Source organism: Schistocerca cancellata, chromosome 8 (genome assembly GCF_023864275.1).
Source record: "Schistocerca cancellata isolate TAMUIC-IGC-003103 chromosome 8, iqSchCanc2.1, whole genome shotgun sequence".
NCBI lineage: Eukaryota > Metazoa > Arthropoda > Insecta > Orthoptera > Acrididae > Schistocerca > Schistocerca cancellata.
In genome coordinates this window covers 440,237,839-440,260,773 of record NC_064633.1, presented here as the reverse complement: position 1 = coordinate 440,260,773, position 22,935 = coordinate 440,237,839, and the positions used below count along the sequence as shown (strand labels likewise).

At 40.3% G+C, this 22,935-nt stretch overlaps 1 protein-coding gene across 7 annotated transcripts in view; it reads left to right on the top strand.

Moving 5' to 3' along the window:
- LOC126095316 (transcription factor SPT20 homolog) overlaps positions 1–22,935 on the top strand; it is a 280,707-nt gene that overhangs the window by 38,822 nt on the left and 218,950 nt on the right. For all 7 annotated transcript variants that reach the window (XR_007521955.1, XM_049910117.1, XM_049910116.1 and 4 more), the window contains one exon: positions 3,944–4,057. Coding sequence is in view for 5 of the 7 variants with exons in the window: in XM_049910117.1 (XP_049766074.1) it covers positions 3,944–4,057 (114 nt within the window). In the remaining 2 variants the exon portion in view is untranslated. The remainder of the gene's footprint in view (positions 1–3,943; positions 4,058–22,935) is intronic.

Below are 22,935 nucleotides of genomic sequence, written 5' to 3'. Positions count from 1 at the left end.
AAGGCATCAGCGAGACCGTCGGTATATTTGGAGATAGACGGCTCATCGCTACAGGTGAGACTGCCATGACTGGCTTGACTGTATGGAAGGGAGTTCTTGGTATGGAATGGATGGCATCTGTTGAAGTGGAGATGTTGCTCTCCTCAAACCTGTAAGCTATCCCAACCACCCCCCCCCCCTCTCTCTCTCTGTCTCTCTCTCTCTCTCTTTCTCTCTCTCTCTCTCTCTCTCTCTTTCTCTTTAATCCCACCACTCCCTATGTTCCTACCTTCTACATGCATCGCTAAGGCCATAAACATAACCAGCCAGGACGCCCCATTGGGACCAGCTACTGTGTCCCCACTTAGAGAAGCTCTGCTATTGTCAACCAGTAGCTCAGTCTATTACCCATAACCTACCTTTTCATATAAAATACACCCTCCATTGACTCTCCACCGTTCCTGTTCCCGTACTACATGACATCCTACACATCATTATTGATACTGCTTCCCTCTACACTAACAGCCCAATGCCTTTGACCTTGCTGCTATTGATCACCACCTTTCCCATTGTCTGACTGACTCCAAACCAATAACCTTCTTCCTGGTCACCATGGGGTATCCACATGGCACCATTCTATGCCAAGCTATTCATGGTCTGTCCAGAGGAATCCTTCCTAACCACCCAGAATCCCAAACTTCTCACCTATTTTGGTTGCATGAATGATGTCTTTGTGATTTGGACTGAGGGTGAGGACATTCTATCTACCTTCCTCCAGAACCTCAACACCTTCTCCACCATTCACTTTATCTGGTCCTGCTCAACTCAGCAATCCACCGTCCTCATTGTTGACGCTCAACTAAAAGATGGTTACACCGGTACTTCCATCCATATCAAACCTGCCAACCACCAACAATACTTCTACCCATTCCTTACCAAGAAGTCCCTTCCATACACCTAGCCAGTCAAGGCAGTCGCACCTGGAGTGATAAGCAGTCCATCTCAAAATATACCAAGGGTCTTGCTGAGGCCTTCACAGACTGAAATTACCATTCGAACATAGTACAGAAACAGGATCTCTAGCAGCTTGTCTCTCCATTCACTCACCACCTCCCAAAGTACCACTGTCCAGCCACAGAGGATTCAGTACATCCCAGGACTGGAGCAACTGAATCGCATTCTCTGCCAGGGTTTCGACTCTTCTCGATCCCTGATTTGAGGTGTCTCCTACCCACTATTCTTTCCACCACTCCCACAGTGATATTCCACCACCCTCTGAACCTACACAATATCCTTGTCCATCCCTACTCCACTCCTGCTCCAAACCCCTCGCCTCATGGCTCATATCCATGCACTAGACCTAGATGCAAGACCTGTGCTGTATTCCATCTTCCAACAACCACTACTACCACCACCACCACCACCACCAACAACAACAACAACAACAACAACAACAACAACAATTCCAGTCTGGTCACAGCATCACATATCCCATCAACGGCAAGGCTACCTGGGTAAGCAGTCGTGATCTACAAGCTAAGCTGCAACCACTGTGTTGCTTTCTACAAGGGCAGGACAACCAACAAGCTTTCAGTCCATAAGAATGACCACTGACACAGTGTGGACAAGAGACGGCTGGACTATCCAGTTGCTGCCCAACACAATGTGCTTAGTTGTTGTGACTGCATCACAGCCTTCACCATCTCGATCCTTCCTACCAATGTCAGCTTTTCTGAATTGTGCAGATGGGAACTCTCCCTGAAATATATCCCATGTTCCCAAAAGTGCAGGCCTCAATCTTTGCTAGTTCCTGTCCTTCACTCACCTATCCCCTTACTTGCACCACTCCAGCACTATAAAGCTTTCTAATTCCACCAATGCACCCACTATTCTTTCTCCCTTTCTGTACTTCCATTCTTTTCCATCCCCCCCCCCCCCCCTCCCCGAAACCACCTGACTGCACCTAGTAGCCCTACCCTGTCTCCATCACATCCCTGCATGTTCCCGGGGTCAGTACTACACACTACCCTGCTACTGGCCCCATTCCCTGCCCCAGCCTCCTCTGTACCCCCCACCACCTATGTGTTACTTTTCTTCCTATCAGGCAAAGTTGCTCACAGTCCTGCCTCATTGGTCAGAGACATGGGTTGTGTGTGTGAGTTGTACTTGCTTGAATGTGTGTATAGTTGTGCTTTAGAAGAAGGCCTTTTGACTGAAAGTGCTAATGTATAGCAGTCTTTTTTTGTTTTGCCTGTCTGCCAAACAACATCTCTACATGGTGAGTAGCAATGTATCCTTTTTATTATATTAGGTTGTGAATCCTTCATTTTTCTCTAGATACAAGAATGAATCACAGTGTTAGTGTTGTTGAGTCCAGAAGAAGGAAAGAAGCTAGAAAAAAAACTGTAATTTATGTAATTTTTAGACAATTATTACAAGAGGGGAAATGTATGAAATGAAAGCAAAAAGATTTATAAGTGGTTGGAAAGTTGAAGGAATTGATAGTATAAACAGAAAAGTGTTGCTGAGTAAGTGTATATGACTATAAATGTGTGAAATGAAATATGTGACCTTTAGCACATGAATTGGGGTTTGGTAGAAAATTTATTAGTGGTAAGAACCAGGCATGTGGGAAGATGAAGAAGGAGAAAGTGTTCAAATCATATTAGCTGGAGCAATGTGTATAACAAAAAAAGATTTCAACCCAGTTGTGTTCTGTTAATAGCATGTCAAATAGGTGGTTACTGGATGCAGATATGCAGTGAGGTAATCTATTAGGGAAATATTCAGATGAACCTGTTGAGGAACTGCATTCCGGCAATTCAAGAGTAATGGTCTGTAGTGTGTTTCTTTGTGAAGTTGTCAATTCAGCTGACTCTCATTTCTGAGGTTCCCCCTATGTGATTGGTAGGAGAAGATATATTCTCGACTGTTGAGCCAAACTGAAAATTCTATTTTTAAGCTCAATATTTATCTACTCATGTAGTTGTCTTAAGCAGGTGCTAGTCACTATCAGGTCTTCAACTGAACTTGTAAGACATTGTCTGTAATATACCGCAATTAATATCCATGTAGCAGTCTGTTAGGACTTCTGATTCACATTTCTTTTCTGTCTCTTGATTTGACCTTCTTTGAAATTTTCATACCTTTCTCTTCTTTCACTCTGATGGATAAAACAGCTTGTGATTCATTAATAAAGTGAGTGCTGTATCCCAGTTGTTACTTAAATTGAAATCGTATCCGTATTTGTTGGGTTTTAGATTTTGTGGAAACAGACAGTTAGAACAATCAAGGCGAGATGCAAGAAACATTAGTGACACATCCTATTGAAGCAGCCAAGAAAATAAGCCACTGCTGATCTCTGTGTGCAGTGTAATCATGAAATGAGGTATATAAGCTCAGTATTTTTATGCAAACTGAGTGTGATTTAAATGTCTATAGAAATAAGAGTTTGGGGACGAGGGATCAGTTCTCTTTGTTAGCTGCCAGTAAGGATGAATAGAAGCACACAGTGTCTATATTTCAGCACATAGTGGCTCGTTTGCAAGTCATAGTTTGAAGGATGAAACTGCTTCTCCAGCATGAGAGTGGCATGGAGCCTTCCTTCCAGTTCCAGCTTCTCAGAGGTATACAGCTGGGAACTTGCTGCACATCATATGTTGGATTCCCATCAACCCCATGGCCTCATTTTAATTCCGTAACTTCTGTTATTGTGTATTTGTGCAATGCAGTGTAACCTAATAATACTGTGTAGTTTTTCAGTATTGGTAGATTTATCATCTGCAAAGTGTATGATGTGTGTCTCAAAGTGCAGCCATCTGCATATAGTATTTGTACTTTTTTGTGGTTGCAAATTCTAGTTGTGGCCATTTGTGTTCAGCTGCAGTGTTCATATGTGTACTTTATCAAACAGTGAGTATGTTTGCTTGATATATATATATATTGATTTCTTATTTGCCATTAGGTGCTGCAGTTTCCACACGTGGGAGGTATTTGACTATAGAAGAAAGACAAAGAAATCCAGGCTTACGTCCACTGTACCTCCACGTCCAGGCTTCTTCAAAAGAAGCTGTTGACTGTAAGTATTGCAAATGCAAATTGTCTTGAGTATATTGTTTACTTTAGAATATTTGGTTTTTACCTTTATGCACATATACTTGGGCTGCTGAAAGAACATCCCTGACAGCAAGCAGCTATGTTGCCACTCTACTAGGCAGCTGTTCGTTGTTGCACTGTGTCATTTGCCTGACTACCAGTGTCACACAGAAAATTGTAGAGCCGTTGCAGTGCCATGGTACTGATGCATAAAAACTGCTAATAACAATGTGGGAAAAGATACATTGCTACTTACTGTAAAGAAGACACTTTAAGTTGCAGACAGGCATTCTGGCATGAGCTGCCAGAGTTGGTGAACGTGTGTGTGAGGAGGGCTTGCTTGTGTGTATAAATGGTGTATGTTTCCCTTTTGTTGATTAAAGCTGTGCCCAAAAGCTTTGTGTAAGTGTCTTTTAATTGTACCTGTCTGCAACATAATGTGTCTTCTCTGTGCTTAGTAGCAGTCTGCCTTTTCCTACATTGTTGCTATTCCATCATGGAGTTTCCGTTGTTTAATTTTAAAACTGCCAATAGCCTTGAGGGATTGAAACATAATCTCTTCATAATTAAAAAGAATTTAAGATTAGGAAACACTTTTTGAGATAAAGTAGAGATTATGTTGTTTCAGTATTTCAGTACATATTTTAATAAATAAATGCATCTCTGACCTGCATCTCATGGAAGAGGAGAGGGAACCACAGTCTTCAGTGAGTGTGTCATTATTAGCACAAATATGTCATGATTGCTATCTTTAGTCTTGCTGCTATCATACCCAAAGCTCCTGTAAGATGTGCCATATATATGTGGCAGTATGATTCTGTGTTGTGGGAATAATGCTGTCCAGTGTCACACACACTAAAATTTTGATGTCTCTTAAATTAAAATTTTTATTTCTGCCTGCAACATGTCATTTCACTTGAGCTCACACTTCCATTGCACTGAAATGGCAATGATATGGTGGAAGGCGCATGACACTACTACCATTTACTTCTCCAATTTTGTTGATGTTGTAAGTGATATTATCTGATTTATGCTCTTTCACACTTTCCAGCATTTCTACTATTCTTATTTATCTGTCAATGAATGTATACTGTTCTCCTCTAGCCAGTCCACTTTGTCACTCTTCCTGCTTCTGCATGTAAGGACTTTGTTAAACTGAACAGAGTGATATGATGTATAATCAGATGTTATAATGGAGTTCTTTTCTGCATATGGAAGAAAAGAGTGAATGACCCACTCTTTAAATTTCGCTGCAGTCAACTCTTGGAAGTTCCCAAATTTCTTTGATGTAAACAACAACAAAGCAGTTGGAATAAATCCACTGATTGTTCCAGCATGTAAAAGAATGAACCAACTGCCTTTTCCAGCTGGAGCTTTTATTGTTTCTTGTAGAGTATCATCAGTCTTCGTAGTCAGTCTGGATTGAATGATCAGCATTTACCCATATTTCATCCAGCCAAGCAATTCAGTGAGGTTTGCACTTATAGATACTTCCTCAAAAACACAGCATCTCCAGGCAACAATATCCTTCTGTCCAAGCAGATCCCTTATTCCAGAAAACGTTTTTCCTAGGTACTCATATCCTCTTTAGTATGACTCTGAGGCTGGTTTTTCCTCTAAAAAGCAACTCACTATCTCATAGTAAGAAAGCCAGCTTTTTCCAGATGGGAAATTCTTTCCACACGTAATAATCATGTATGTATGTCGTCACATTGTGTCCTCTTGAAAATTACCAGGTTTTGTTATTTTAGCAGCATACACTCTGGTTTTTCCTGACGTCGAAAGGACAGCATTTGGTTTCTGTAGGTCTTGAGCTCACTCCTCTCTCATTGTTTTCTTCACAGAAGTTGTTCCTATTTGCAGAGTTGTAGCTACTTGTTCGACGAAGTATGAGTGCTGCTGTTATCTTTTTCTTCTTCAAAATATTCTACAGTATACAAAAGAGCACGAGACTGGCTCTTTAAGGTAATGCCCCTGCTTACTTATCAGTGGCTTTAGGAAGAGGCCGTATCACCCTTGTTTGAAGTAACAAACTTTACACCGATGTGTTCACATGAACTGAATTGGTAACTCGTGATCTGCGACAGACATTTTGTAGCTATTGAGTACAGCATCATGCATCACCTTGAGTTGCTGGGGTGGCAACGGCCACCATCACCATGGCAATGATTACAAATTCCAGAGCTTGGATTGGCACAAAAGTGTTCCCTCCACGCAAAGCACTCCACAGGCATGAAATGGCAGGGACAGTTATCAGTGTTAATAAACCAAAATTTTTCAACAAAGAAGTAGTTAGTGGGAGAAAAAGTGAATAGAAAACAAGAAATAGTGTCAATTAAAGCTAGATCCTAGATCATGGGAAACATTGTCTAAGCCAGTCCAATGGAAAGAGGTTGCATGTAGACTAGAAATTGGGCACTGCCTTAAGACTCTTGGCAACATTCTCGGGGTGGCGGGGGGGGGGGGGGGGGTTGAGGCAAGGTCACATTAATTAGTAATGCTTGGGGTTTATTTGATCAAAGCATATCCATGTAGTCTTATTGGTAGCCATTCGCTTCATATAACCACACCACTATACAGTAAAACTCGAATTAATGAACCCGCTTTTAAGGATATCCTACTTTTAGCAAATATTTCTGTTGGTCCTGATGAAACTCCCATAAAAACAATGTTATTTCTTCTGCTTTTTATGAACACTACTTTAAGAAAAAGTCCGCTTTTAAGGAATAAATATGAAACATTTTGCAAACCAAATTCAGATTTTTTCGTAGTTCTTAACATGTTTGAGTGAGTTTCTGATTTCTTTCCATTTCGTTTCCCACAGGTTGTACTTTTGTCATGTGATGCATTAAATGGTGATTGATTCAACTGGTCAACACGTCTGTAGATTGTAGTCAATAACTCAACTATCCTTGTAGCAATACCAGCAGATGTGTTGAAAGAATTGGAAATAGATTTCCATTGACTTAGGTCGTATGATGTTACAGCGCAGTCACTGAGTCTTCAAAACACCAGAAGTGTAGTTGTTTGCTTACTGCAGTGCTGAAGTTATCAATTTTACTTTTGTGGAGTTATGGGTTGCAAACATTGAAAGCTTACAGTTCAGCAAAAGTTGACTATCATCCATGTTGTTGATGCAATCCTAACATAAATATTTCTGACATGGGAATGAAATATGATTTATCGCCCTCTATGTGTGGCATGTTAAAAAATGAGGAAGTGTTCCTACACGCTGATGCTAACAATTCCTGTGGATCCAAAAAGGAGGAACATTCACAAGTTTACATTTAGTGATGTGGAAAATATCTTCTAATCTAGTTTCAAGGACAGAGGATTGGAAGCATATCTATAAGTAGAAGCAGACTGCCAGAAAAGGTCCTGGAAATTGCTCTGAGGATTGACTTTGAAAATTTTGGTGTACCAAACAGCTGGTTGAATTGTTTTTTTTTTTTTTAAAAAAAAAACACCATAATCTGTCATTTCAGAGTGTAAGTTGGAGAGTGAGGCTCTGGTCATAGAAAGTGTAAATTATTGGAAGGACATAGTTGCCTTCACTATTAATTCCCAGTGTTTCCAAAACATTAAAATACTACTTCGTACTTCAGAGCACAACAGCAGATGCTGGGGACATCAGAAATCTCTACAACTTATTCAGCCATTTAGATGCCAAAATGGGTGCAGTAGGAAGGTATTATTATTGATCTCTGCCTTGTACATCTCAAGGAAACATAATTCCTGAGGAATGTAAATGTTGTGTTCCTTCAAACTGCACAAGTCATCGACAGCCTCTGAACCCGGGCATAATATGCTCTGTTAAAGCCAAATCCAGAGTAGCAGTTGTGCAGAAATCAATTTCATTCTTTGAGAGGAAGGAGGTGATGACACTCAGCCTTGTACATAAGCATGTGTTTGTTGCTGCCTGGAATTCTGTAACGCAACAGACAGTGTTATATTGCCAGAATGAGATTTTCACTCTGCAGCGGAGTGTGCGCTGATATGAAACTTCCTGGCAGATCAAAACTGTGTGCCCGACTGAGACTCGAACTCGGGACCTTTGCCTTTTGCGAAAGGTCCCGAGTTCGAGTCTCGGTCGGGCACACAGTTTTGATCTGCCAGGAAGTTTCAGTGTTATATTGTTTCACAAAGAGTAGCTGTGGTAAATTATTTGCAGCTGAACACAATGTTGTTCCAGAAGAAGAAGGAGAAGTAGCAAAACTAAAAAATGGAAACGTCAGGTTGGAATATCAGCAATATAAGAAAAATATAGATTGCTACTCACCATAAAGATGATATGTTGAGTTTGCAGACAGGTCCAGTGAAAAAGAAACTTACACATTTCATGTTATTCCAGTCCGAGCTGCTGGAGATGGCGATCATATGTGCATGAGGTGTGCTTGCTTGTGTGAATGTGTGTGTGTGTGTGTTTGTGTGTGTGTGTGTGTGTGTGTGTGTGTGTGTGTTTTTCCTTTTCTGATGAAAGCTGTGGCTGAACACTAATGCGTAAGCGTCTTTTCGTTGTACCTGTATATATCTCAGCGTGTCATCTACCTATTCCTTATATTGTTGGAGTAGCGGAACTGATATTTCTGAAGTGCAACATTCCAGGATGTTGTTGCAATAATGATGTCCTGATTTCCATACCTAAGGTTGATGCAAGTGAAATGATTATGAAGGAACACAGGTAGGAGCTGGCAGTGACAGTAAGGAAGAAGACATAGAAAGGAGGGTGCTGCCTCAAGTTTTGCTGTTGCTGTGTAAGGAATTGATACTTAATGTAGATGAATCAATTCGAACTTAATATCAACCAACTGTAGCGACTACTTCTTTCACTACAATATGCTGAAAGAATAAAACAAACAAGACTTCTTAATTGAGTTGTAACAATTGTATATTTACTGGATTTAAATTTGTAACTCAGGATATTGTTAATTTTGTAGTTAAATAGCTTGCTTGAATTGTGATTCTGGGTTACTCCTCCGTGAACTCAGGCAAAGCCCCCATTTAAGAAAAAAATATGTGGATCCCCAGAGATTCAGTCAAGGATTTCCAAAAGGCATGTTTCCAATCCTAGCAATTGTTTGGATATCTTCATTTTGTATGTTATCCATTATTTTTTCTTTTGTGAGCAAGAATAGAAAAACTTCATTTTTGTTGCATCAGGGCAACTCTTAGCTTGTCCAGTAATTGTTATTGCCTATAATCTGTGTGTGCATATAGACAAAAAATACATTCTGTACAAGCTGATTTTGGAAGCTGCTGGATATTTTTCATCCAAGAATATCTGACAAGACTGATGACAGAATTTACAATCTATGAACGAACTGTGCTTTGACAGCTGGGTACCCGTATTTAGCAGTGACAAATTATGTTTGTAGTTGCACCCTTTTGCTAAGAAAGTTTTCATAAGATAAAGTCTGTTTACTCTATTTTATTATATCAGTTACTACTATAGTTACTTATAAACAAATGTGATGATAAGTTACCTGCTTATAATATGATGGATCTTTTTGCACCCACTGTCCAGGGCGATAGCCAGTCTGTCGCGGGGTGGTTGTCATGTATCCTCTTGGTTGTAGCTACCTGACGAAACAGGGATCGCACTGCTCATGCCTGAGCTGCAAACACTCCAAGTATGCCAATGAGTAGATGCCCGTGTACCTGGAGCATTGGAACGCATGGCAATGGCCATCATGCAAGGCGGCACCTGTGGGGAGAGCCACTGATCGGGGTGGGTGGCATCAGGGTGGATGACCCGCGGTGAAGTGGACCACATTGTCTTTTGCTGGTGGATGAATGGCCCCTGTGGTCTCTAAAAAAGGAAGGCTAAATTCCAGTGTCTAGAAGTATAGCCCCAAATTGTTTCCCTCCCTAGCTGTCCAATGGTAGGAATGTAGTAGTACAGAAATAAGAGAGTCATAGTTGCCCCTAGGTTTGCATTAGAACTGGTGGGGACTCCTTTCTGACTTTCAGAGCCTCTATTTTTTGTTGACAACCTGGGGGATAAGTTTGGGGAAGTGGTGGTGCTGCCCAAAATATGAAATAGGTCAGTTCTGATTAAGTAGCATCCCAAGTCCAGTCACAGGTGTTGCTGGCCTGTGACGAGCTGGGTGATATTCCCATTTAGTCACTCTCCATGAAAGCCTAAACATGGTCCAGGGAATTATTTTTCGTTGAGACCACCTATTGCAGCCAGACAACGACCTACACACTAAATTAGATCGACGGGGTGTTCACTTCGTCCAGCGTGTCTATAGGGGACCAAAAGATAACATGGTTGCTACCGATGCCTTCGTCTTGGCCTTTGAGGATTATTCTTTACCTGGTATACCAATATGACGTCAAACCATACATCCGTCCCCCTATGCAGTGCTTTAAATGCTGGAAATTTGGCCACATGTCTTCCTGGTGCAATTCTAGTGCCACATGTAGAAATTGCGGACCTCCATTGTACCCGAATACTCCATGTACCTCTCCTCCCACCTGTGTTAGCTGTGAAGAGCACCACTGCCTCTGCTCATTGAACTGCACAGTTCTTCGAAAGGAGAGGAAAATTATTAAATAAAAGACCCTGGACAGTCTGACTTACCAAGAGGCAAAAAAGAAAAGAAATATGACTGTTGAACCCCGTTTGATTGATGTCATTGTATGCTGCAGCTATGACAACGTTATCCTCGCTGGCAGCGGTAGTCTCTTCGTCTATGCCTCCTACAGTGGTCCCTCAGGGTTAAACCCCCCCCACCCCAGCTGGAGCAGCAACAGCCTTCTTTTTGGTTCCTCTCGCATGGAAGGGGTCGCTTGGGACTCTACCTTCCGAGATCTCTACCCGTACCATGGTGGACACCAGTCAGTCCGTGGCTGAAATAGCCAAAACCTGCTGGTCAAAGAGCTTCATGCTTTTCATCTGTCCCTGGAGCTACTTCAGAGAAGCCCTCCCAGCAAGCCCCTAAAGAACAGTTAGAGGGCAAACAGACAAGGAAGAAGACTGTTAAGAAATGAGATACTTGTGACCAGCACTTCCTACAGGTTCTGCATCAGACATCCCCTGAGGACCTTGATCTCGCTGATGCCTCAGAAGTGATGGTAATGGATACAACCACTCAGCTGATGGTTGCAGATAGCCCTCAAGCGTAAAATGCCTTTTTGGTCCCTTCATGCCTTCCCAGACTAAAGAAAGCATCATCACCCAGTGGAATTGTGGTGGTTTTCCCCCATCTGGCTGAGCTGCAACAACTCTTTAAGTATTACAACTGCATTCTGAAACCTGGTTTCTAGCAATCTGAACCCCTACCCTTTGTGGCAATCAGAGGTATTACAAAAATCATAATGACTGTAACAGTTTGGTAGGTGGCTTATGTATGTGTGTCCTTACCTCTGTCTATAGTGGACCTGTGCCCCTTCATACAGATTTAGAAGCCGTGGTTGTCAGGATGAGGACAACACAGGAAATTACAATCTGCAATGTCTACCTTCCTCCAGATATTGAAGTACCACAAAATGTATTGGCTGCACTAATTTCTGAACTCTCCCACCTTTCCCATTTTTGGGTGATTTCAGTGACGATAGTCCTTTGTGGGCTGGAACCTAGATTACTGGCCATGGTAAAGATGTCGAGAATCTGCTCAACCTTTGCCTCCTAAATAGAGGTGCCCCCACTCATTTCAGTGTGGCACATGGCATATACTTGGCCAATGACCTTTCAGTTTACAATCCTGGCTTTCTACCGTCTATACACTGGAGAGCTCACAATGACTTGTGTGGTAGTGACTACTTTCCGCTCTTCCTGTGCCTCTCCCATAGTCTCTCACCTGGACACTTGCCCAGAAGTGGCAACATTGATGTGGTGATTCAGAATGTTATTATGATTGTTGTTTCTGTAGCTGAATCAACAATCCCTTGTTCCTCAAGTTTCCCCCAACGGAAGGTAGAGCCTTGTTGGGTGCTGGAAATTGCTGTGGCCATTAGAGATTGTAGGCAGGCCCTCCCAACATCATAAGCGGTGCCAATCAATGGAGCATCTCATTGCCTTCAAACGGCTTCGTGCCTGGGTCCGTCAGCTAATTAAAAGACAGTTGCAGGAGTGTTGGGAACAGTATGTCTCCACCATTGGAACATGAACCTCTCCTTCCCAGGTTTGGACTAATATCAGGCATCTTTACAGATATCAGAGTTCTGCAGGTATGACTGGGATTTCCATACATGGAGCTGTGTATACTGACCCAGAAGCAATCGCAGAGCGTTTTGCTGAGCCTTACGAACGAACCTATGCGTCTGAGAATTGCCATCCTGCCTTTCGTACCCTAAAACAGCAGGTGGAACGACAACACTTACCTTTTATTACATGCCACCCTGAGCTATATAGTATTCCATTCAGTTAGTGGGAATTTCTCAGTGCCCTTGCACATTATCCTGGCACAGCCCCTGGGCCCCAGACCACATCCATCGCAAAATGATTAAATATCTATCACTGGATTACCAGCACTACATCCTTGCCATCTTCAACCGCATCTGGAGTGATGGCGAATTCCCATCGCAGTGGCGAGAAAGTATCATTGTTCCAGTGCTAAAATCTGGTAGTAAGACCCCACTAGACATGGGTAGCGTTCGTCCTATTAGCCTCACCAACATTCTATGCAAGCTGCTCGAACGTATGGTGAACCGGTGATTGTGGTGGCTTCTTTTGAGTCTCATGGCCATCTGGCTCCATCCCATGGTGAGTTTCAGCAAGGTCGCATCCTTTCTACATTACACAACTGGGGCCTCCGGGGCCCGCTCCCAGTTTTTATGCAGAACTTTTTTTATCACTCTGCACTTTCAGAGTTCAAGTCAGTGCTTCACACAGTTCCCCTTGTATCCAAGAGAATGGGCTCCTGCAGGGCTCTGTATTGAGCGTCTCCCTCTTTTTATGAGCCATTAATGGTCTCGCAGCAGTTGATGGGTCCTCGGTATCACCCTTCTTATAAGCTGATGACTCTTGCATTTCCTTTTGCTCATCTACTACTGGTGTGGCTGAAACTCAACTGCAGGGAGCTATATGAAAGGTGCAGTCATGGGCCCTCACCCACAGCTTTCAGTTTCCAGCTGCCAAGACTTGGGTCATGCACTTAAGTCATCTATGTACAATTCACCTGCACCCACAACTTTTATCTTGATGACCATCTCCTTTATGTAGTGGACTCCTATTGCTCTTTAGAACTGATTTTCGAAGCCTGATTAACTTTGCTTCCACATCTTCTTCAGCTTAAGCACAATCACAAGCACTGGCAGCCTGTTAACATTCTTTGTTGCCTGAGGCACACTGACTGGGGCGCAGATCGCCCTACACTGCTGCAGCTGTACAAAGCCCTTGTACAATCCCATCTTGACTATGGAAACCTGGCGTGTGGTTTAGCATCGCCCTCAGAATTGCAGATGCTGGACCCTATACGCCACTGTGGAGTTTGACTTGTGATGGGACTTTTCCAAACAAACTCTGTGAACAACCTATTCTTGGAAGCTGGGCTTCCTCCATTGCAGATCTGACAACAATTGCTTGCCAATGAAACTGCACACATTCACAGCTTGCATAGACGGCCGAATCACCATCTCCTTTTCCCTAACATGGTGATCTATTTCCTGCAACTGTGGCCCAGATCATGGATTACAACTGCAGTTGGTGTCCGGTCCCTTTTCACTGAACTTGAGTCTTTCTGTCTACCACCTGTCCTCTTGGTCCACTCAAGTACACCTCCATGGTGTCTACCAAGACCACAGCTTCATCTGGACCTATCATGAGCCCCAAAAGACTCAGTTCATCCTGCGGCCCTCTGCAACCTCTTCTTGTTGCATACCAGGATTCAGAGGTAGTTTATACGGATGGCTCAATGGTTCATGGTCATGATGGGTTCACTTATGCTCATACAGGACATACCAACTTGCACTTCTTGCCAGATAGCTGCAGTGTTTTCACTGCAGAGCTGGTGCCATCTCTCGCACATAGCCTTCCTGTGCTGGGAAGTTCTTCCTCATTTGTACTGACTCCTTGAGTGCCTTACAAGTTCTTGACCAGTGCTATCCTTGCCATCCTTTGGAAATGGCCATCCAAGAGCCTGTTTATGTCCTCGAACATTGTGGATGGTCAGTGGTCTGTATGGACCCTAGGATATGTCAGAATCTCGGGAAATAAACTTGCCAACATACTAACCAGAGAGGCTTCTTGTAAGCTGAGTCTGGAGACTGGCATACTCGAATCTGATCTTCTATTGGTATTACGCTGCAAAGTTTTTGGGCTCTGGAATACAGACTTGACTTTCCTGAATAAGTTACATACGATAAAGGAGATGATGAATGTGTGGAGGTCCTCCATGCAAGTCTCTCTCCATTGGTCTTTGCCAGCTCTGCATCGGCCATACTTGGCTGACTCAGGGTCGCCTATGTGGTGAGAACCCATCTGAGTGTCGCTGCAGTTCACGTTTGGCAGTGGTTCACATCTTGCTGGACTGTCCAAATTTAGCAGCCTAGAGACGAACTTTTAATCTCCTTGACACGCCCCCTTCGATTTTAGGTGACAATGCCTCAACGGCTAACAGTTTTTAAGTTTTATCTGTGAAGGGGGTTTTTAACACACTGTTTAAGGGTGGGCACCTTAGCCTCATCAGTCCCTCACCCTCTGTACATATAACTCTTCCTCACTCCCTCTGGTCTATCTGTTCAACTTGGTTTCGACTTGGTGTTCATCTATCCACCATCTGTGTTTCTCTTGCCTTGTGTCTTTAGGTTGGAGATTTTATTGTGTTGCAGAATGCCTGGCTCATCCTTTTTTGTTCTTGCAATCAGCCAGTCAAGGTTGTCTGCTATATTGTTTTAACACCTTCTACTGCTTTTTTTCCTTTTAGTTAATGGTTTCAATTTTGGCTTGATACTTACATTTTCTACTTCAGTGTGGTTACACACAGTTTTATGCATTTTGTTCCTTCCCTGGATTTTAGGCGATAGGATTCCGTTGGGGTATAGTTTTAATCTGAGACCTGTGTGACTAAGGAAAAAAGGTCTGATAACATTGCAATTTAGTCCCTTTAATCTAAAAACCAGCCAACCAATTCCGACAGCTCGGACTGTAATATGTTCTGGCCCGAGCTGCGCGAGGTGTGCTTGCTTGTGTGTATAAATGGTGTGTGTTTCTCTTTTGCTGATGAAGGCTGTGGCCGAAAGCTTTATGTAAATGTCTTTTAATTGTACTTGTCTGCAATTTAGCAAGTCTACTTTATGGTAAGTGGCACTCTGTCTTTTTCTACATTTTTGATATTCATACTGGAGTTTCCATTGTTTGAGTAATTGAAGTTGATCATGTTGTGCTAACAGCGTGTTCTATCACAGAGAGGTCATCATTGCTGCTCTCCATCACAGTTTGCAATGACAGTGCCATTTCTGAGGGTGGAGAGCAGGGTAGTGGTCTTGCTCAACATCAGAGTTGGTACAACATAACTGCTTTTACAGGTTGCCCACCTCTAGGGTGGAATATGCTGCAGACAGGATTGGAGTAGGGTGTGATGGCCCTAGATGTTTCTTAATTTGTATGAGTGGTAGAAAACACTTTTGGGAAAGAAGAGGAGGATGTTCTTCATTTTAGGGCTTCATGGAAGGTAGCAGAAGCCTCGGTAAAAGTTGTTTTCCGGTCCAGTGTAATATTAACAAGACAGGGTTTGTAGCTGGACTGAAGAGGAGGTTGGAGAATGAGGGGTTTGCAGCGTCAGGACAGTGTAGTCGGCAGGGATAATTTAGCTGTGCGCTATGTCTGAAAGCTCATCAAAATTTTGGCTTGTTTATGTGGCTGTTGACTACTCAGTGTCTCAACCATACAGTGATTGGTTACTGTTGCAGTGTTTTTGTTACACATAAGACTTTCTTGTATCATTTCATAAAATATAAGAAATTCATCCATTATGAATAGGAGATGTGAGAGACAACTACCTTCTCGATTCTCACAGTCCATTCTGAACCGGTGCACAGTTTGTCTTTTTGCATAATTGTACTCCTGTAGTGATGTTCTCAATCACTTTCTTGTGCCTCAAATATTCCAATATATTCTTACATGGTACATGATCATGTGCTTTCTTGATGTTCGGAAAGAGTTAAAAGTATTTTATTTTTCTTCCAGTACTTCTTATAAAGTTTGTGTCTGAAACAAGGTTGATAGGTGACCTAGGAGGTGTAACGTCATGTGAGTGTGGGGTCAACAGATTTTTGTATTCTGCGCCCAAGGATTGCCATGCAGATTTTTAGGCAGTGCGAATGCAAATTTATACTATAGTAGTTCATGCATTTTTTCCCATCACCTTTTTTGAACTGGAGAGGTGATGAACCCCTATTTCCAAAGATTCTTCAAATTTATATTTGGGATATCTTTGATATTAAGAGCTCATCTCTTAGTAGCATCATTATTGGGAAGTTTAAATGCATTGATGGATTCAGAATCTGTTCTCTTCTTCTTAACAGTGGTGTTTAGTAATTTTCTATTCCTGTCATATGTTATTCTTGTACAGAGCTCTTCTTTGAATATTAAGTTTGAAGTGGCAATTATCAACTTAATGTTTAATACAGTTTTTCTCCTGTCTTAATTGGGTCACGCAGTGTTCTTGTTTGATAGAATATTCTCGCCATGGTTCTTATTTTTGACAATACAATTAATGTCATTAATGTCCTTTCTTTAAGTTTTCATATTGAGCTCTGTTTTCTGCTTGCCTAATTCTGAGTTTAGCTCTTCCAGTGATAACAAAGTGCAGATTTTTTCCTGGATTTTTCGTTTTTTCTTGGTTCAGCCAGTCACAAAGTTTTTTTGCCGATTTCAGAGGGTATTTTCTCAGCAGTATTCTGAAATTGAACTTTGTGGTCTCTGCATACATCATAATCATTTGCAGTTTTCCATGCCTTATGATCTGCAGTATATAATATACCGTACCAGTTGTAGCATCCTAGCTGTATCACATGTTTTTATGAGAGACCTTTTTCTTGAACTGAGTGTTATTCCTTATCAGGTTTTTTCTTATATACAGACTTAGTAAATAAGCTCTTGATTCCCATTCCTTAAGGATCCAATACCAATGTGTTTTTTTTTTTTTTAAGAGGCTGCTTGCGAAAAATTTATTTTTAACATTCTCTGACTAATCAAAATTACAAACTATTTTGCTGACAGTAACTATCTGCAAAAAGCTAACATTAGACCTATTCTAAACTTGTGCCATTTATTGATTGTCTTCATTTTGATAACACTAAGAGAAATGAAATAACCAAAAAGAAATGAGTTACATTAATTTTTTGACCGTTTTCTTTTGCTTACTAATCCTGTAATCTGTGGCATCACTATTTTTAATCACCATCACCACCATCATCCTAACAGCATAGTTGTGAAATTTATTTCTTCGTTCTCACAAATATTTAGCTGTTTAGTTAGTAAGATGATAGAATTTAATGCTGTTTCCTCTTGTGTTTCACAAAATTATCAAATATTCATCAGAGCAATAGACTGTTGTGGTAGCTGATTCATTGTTTCTCGTATATCTCTTGCACTAGCACAGTCCTTAGATAAATGTAAGACTACCACTATACACTCTACCAAACAATATAAAAATGTTGACCTCAACAGCAATAGTTTAATTTGCAAATTTGTCAACTCTGTATTTTTCGAATGACGAATTGGGGAAAAAACCTTACCTTACAATTGGGTAAATAAGATACGTTCCAAAAATAGAAAACAGTCAGTGTTGCAAGTGTTTTATTAATGGCGACACATTTCATGCATAATCTTCAGATTATCTGTAATTAGTTATAACAATCTTTTGACATTCATGAACATTTGTAACTCCAATCTATGGGATAGCTAAGCTGCTAAGCTAGAGGTAAGAAGTAAAGTGATTCACTTGCCTTGAACAGCAGAGACTGCATTAGTAATATTTAAAAGCCATTGATATGATGACGCTAAGATGAAGGCGGCAATCACAAAATATAAACATAGAAAAGCCTGAAATGTCAAGTGAAAACCTGTAAATTAAAAGTGTAAAATTACAACATTATTGAGAGAGTAGGCTAAATCTGCCTGAGCGTGGGATTAAGAACCAAAAAGAAACTCGACAAGCCATGGCAGTATGCAGTGCAAAGATAGGTTAGCAGTCGTAGCCATGAATCATTGTGGTAAATAAATACTGCTCTAGACAAAGTATATGCTGAAGCTAGTGGGCTGCACAGTATATTCACTTCAGAATGAAACTTCATGAAAGTGCAGGGTGGCGGTGATAATAGCAAAAATGGATTTAAATAAAGTAAATACTGAACAGAACCAATTAAAATGATAGAACAGAATAAAACACTCTTAAATATTAAAAATAGACAAACTAGTGGTATAGGAAGTAACTATTCCAGTGAACTGCCAACTGTTATGATGGATCTAAATGTCAATTTAAATGAATAGGGAGAATGAGGGAGATGAAAAACATGAAGGGTTAAAAAATATTGCAGTAATGGGAAAACTGAACACGAAGCCACAATGGTAGGTGACAATGCCAGAAAAAATGAGGAGCATATCCAGCAGTCACGAAAAAGAAGAGAGAAAACTACGCAAATTTTGAAAAAGCGGACATTATCATATCATAAAAAAATTGAATTTTAATGACCAATTGATCATTAAGGCTTAAATTCTCTGATCACTTAAGAAATTTGATTATATTGAACTCTTCCAAAATGGTTAATTATTTTCCTTTGGGTACTACATGTAGAATCTGGAGGGAATTGATCATTGGTTCACAATGGCCGCTATATCTAAGGTGTTTGGCGAAAGAAGAGGTGTACTTTACATTGCTCTTTATAGTGGGAAGGTGCTTTCAAAACCATATTTTAACCTCGTGACTCATTTGTTCAATACATGTATGAGGGCAATGAGCACAAGTCAATCTATAGACTTCTTAGTTGGAAAACAAATGTGTGACTAGTAGTTCATTGTGAATCAGTTAGTACTGATTTGATCATGGGTAGATAAGGAGATTTTAACACCATTGCCTTTGAAGAGATTGACGAGTGTTTTAAGATACGTCACCGACGAATGGTAAGGTGATACAGATGCCCTGGGTTTGCCGTTGCCCTTATGTCACAGATTTTTCTGAAAATTTGGTGTAAGAATGTACATAATGAGTTAGGGTTAAAATACTTTTTCTCGAATTTTTTGACCAAAATTGTAATTAGGAGACCACTTTGAAATGTGGGTCCCTTCTACCATCTGGCATTGAGAAACGAAGTGCCTTGTAAGTTTGTAACTACTATAACTTTTTTATTTATGAACCAATTTTATTCAATTTGGTATCATTGGAAAGTAAAAGAATAGAGCTATAATATATAAAAATTATTAAAGTGCTGTGTCTAAGCAATGAAAGTTTGAAAATTTGTAATTAATGTAATTTCTCACCAATTTTTGTTTTACGAATTTCAGGAATTTTTTTCAGCAGAAACACAAGTTTTGTTTCAAATAATTCCTACTGACATACTTTTCAACATAAAAAAAATCAGAAGGATATTTGTCCTCTATAGTTAGATCTTATACTTCTTCAATAATGCTGTAATAATTAATTGCTTCAAATAGCTAACCAACAATACATGAAACAACAATGAAAAATTCAGTCTAGCAGCAACACTCACATGCAACAGAGGCTGTGTGTGTTATGTTTTTGTTATTCTTCATTGTACATTCTTGACTAATTAGAGAACAAGAAACAGTTTCAAACCATCCAGTTCTTTTCTGCAACATACACAGTTGATTAAAAATCACAATGGAAAACAAATGTTCTTTAGGTTTTGTGTCAGCAGTTGTGTGTCAGAAAAAAAGTAGTAGCAGTGAAGAGCTTGATTTAATAGATATGTCAAACCTGAATCAAGCTGATATTGAATTACTGAAGCTAAGAAGCGCATATGAAAATATTGAGAGTGTTTGTTCTTCTCACAAAAGGCTCTATTTAGGAATATTTTAAGACAGACAAAGAATTTGCTGTGACGCTTTTAAGAAGCATGGTAAAAAAATTGCTAAGAAATCTTTGAAACCTATTTCTTTAACCATGGCAAGGAAATATAAAACCCTGACTTACCCTAGGTACCAAGCTGTGCTTAACATGCCATGAGGACATTTTATCTCCTATGGGGGATAACCTTCCAGCAATGGATGAATGTGAAGTTGAAGATCAAGAATATACACCAGATCCATCTACAGCTCTTCAAAAATTTAATGAAAAAGTTGTGAATTACTTGAAATTCCACCATTTAAGGTTACCGAGAGAACACAAGACAGGCGCCCAGAATACATTCGATCCAAGTCTTGTCGCTTTGCTTTAAAATTCCAGCAAACAGCATCAGAAGTGCTGTTCTAGTGAAAAATGTGTCTGAAGAAACTGGCAGTGCTGAATGTACAGACTGTAATATTTTAATGAAAAAACTTAAAGAGAAATTCTGCAGAAGTTCTGTTAAAGAAAAACTACATATGCTTTAGCACCAGCTTCATGGAGTAAAGAAAAAATCCAAATGTTTCTTAACATTATTGAATACATGGTAAAGAAATCGAGGGTATTGCTAAAAGAAGATGGTATTTTGTCAAAAGGGAGTTATAAAGTGGGAAACAGAATAGGTAAGGATGTGGAAAAACGTGTCCAGAATTTTTACTGTTAAGATGATATAAGTTGCATTTCTGCTAATAAAAAAGACTGTCTGTCTGTCCCTTCAGAAAATGGCAAAAGAGTGTATAAGACAAAAAGACTAATTTTACGTAATCTGGAAGATGTATGCTTAACTTTCAGAGAAAAATACCCTGAAGATATTGGGTTTACTAAAGTTTGTGAACTTAGTCCAAAAGAATGTGTTACTGTAAACAGTCATGGAATGCATAATGTATGTGTATGCACGTATCACCAAAATGTAAAACTGTTAATGCATGCTGCACATGTGAAAGTACACTGAACTTCTACAGAAACTTGTGTGCAATCTGGAAAACGAGGAATGCATGCTGCGTCGCTGTTCCCGGTGTCCTGACGAATATGAACTGCACAATTTTTTAATGGAGCTGGAGTCCTTACAAGATTGTAAAAATATTGTATTGAAACAATGGGTGCAAACTGATCGACCTACACTGGAGACATTAATGTAAATGACAGATGAATTTGTTGAGTATCTCATTCAAAAACTTCAAAACTTAACACAACATCATTATGTATCAAAATCTCAGAGTCACTACTTCAGATCAAGCAAAGAAACCCTCCCTGATACTACATGCATCATCATAGTGGATTTTGCAGAGAACTATACCTGTTTGCTTCAGGATGCTGCACAAGGATTTCACTGGCAGAACATTCAAGTCACCCTTCATCCTTTTGTGATGTACTTTAAAACAGATGATTGCATTAAGTCAATGTCATTGTGCTGTATAAGCAACCGTTTGCGATATGATACACACACATTCTATGTTAGCTAGAAAACTGCTCTCACTTATAAACTGGAACAATTACCACACATCCAGCATGTTATGTACCTCAATGATGGCAGTTCTGTACAAAATAAAAACTTTAAGAACTTTTTTAATTTGTGACATCACAAGCAAGATCATGGAGTAGCTGCAGAATGGAATTTTTTTGTCACTAGTCATGGCAAAAATGCGTGTGATGGAGTTGGTGGTACTATTAAAAATTTAGCAACAAGAGCAAGTTTACAGCGTCCATATGACAGTCACATTTTAAGTCCAAAAGATCTGTTTACATTTGCCAAAACTCATGTTCCAGGAATAGAAACTTTTTATGTTACAACAGAGGAGATAACAAAGTTCACAAACATGTCACAAAAACTATATGAGACTGGTTCTACCATTCATGGGATAAGAGTTGAATCATTTTTTCAAACCACTGAATGAAATCAAGTTTGCTGATAAAGCGTGTTTCATCCTCTACTAAATTCATTCAAGCTCCTTTTGGAATTCAGAACACTGCCTCTAACTCAATTAAAGAAGAAACATTTGTCGCAGCTATCTACGATGTGGCTTGAAAAAATTCTAGAGATAAGTGAAGAACGCAGAGATGGAAAAGTCAAGTTCATGAGTCCAAGTGGCCCTTTCTCAAGTTATTCATGGCCACTTCATACTGATGTTTGCTGGATACCTTATGAAAACATTTTAATGACTTTTCCTGCTCCTGGTGCAAGCACAAGTACTGGTAATTTATATATCTTTGAATCAGACATAATATTGTCTATTGAAAACTTGTTTGAAACAATTAATGCTTTTTAGAATTTTATGAATGTGTTTTATGACAATTGATCATCATTTGTGACCACTAGGTTGTTGTTGTTGTTGTTGTTGTTGTGGTCTTCAGTCCAGAGACTGATTTGATTCAGCTCTCCATTCTACTCTATCCTGTGCAAGCTTCTTCATCTCCCAGTACTTACTGCAACCTACATCCTTCTGAATCTGCTTAGTGTATTCATCTCTTGGTCTCCCTCTACGATTTTTACCCACCACGCTGCCCTCCAATGCTAAATTTGTGATCCCTTGATGCCTCAGAACATGTCCTACCAACGGGTCCCTTCTTCTTGTTAAGTTGTGCCACACACTTCTCTTCTCCCCAATTCTGTTCAATACCTCATCATTAGTTACGTGACCTACCCATCTAATCTTCAGCATTCTTCTGTAGCACCACATTTTGAAAGCTTCTATTCTATTCTTGTCTAAACTATTTATCGTCCCCCTTTCACTTCCATACATGGCTACACTCCATACAAATACTTTCAGAAACGACTTCCTGACACTTAGATCTATACTTGATGTTAACAAATTTCTCTTCTTCAGAAACGCTTTCCTTGCCATTGCCAGTC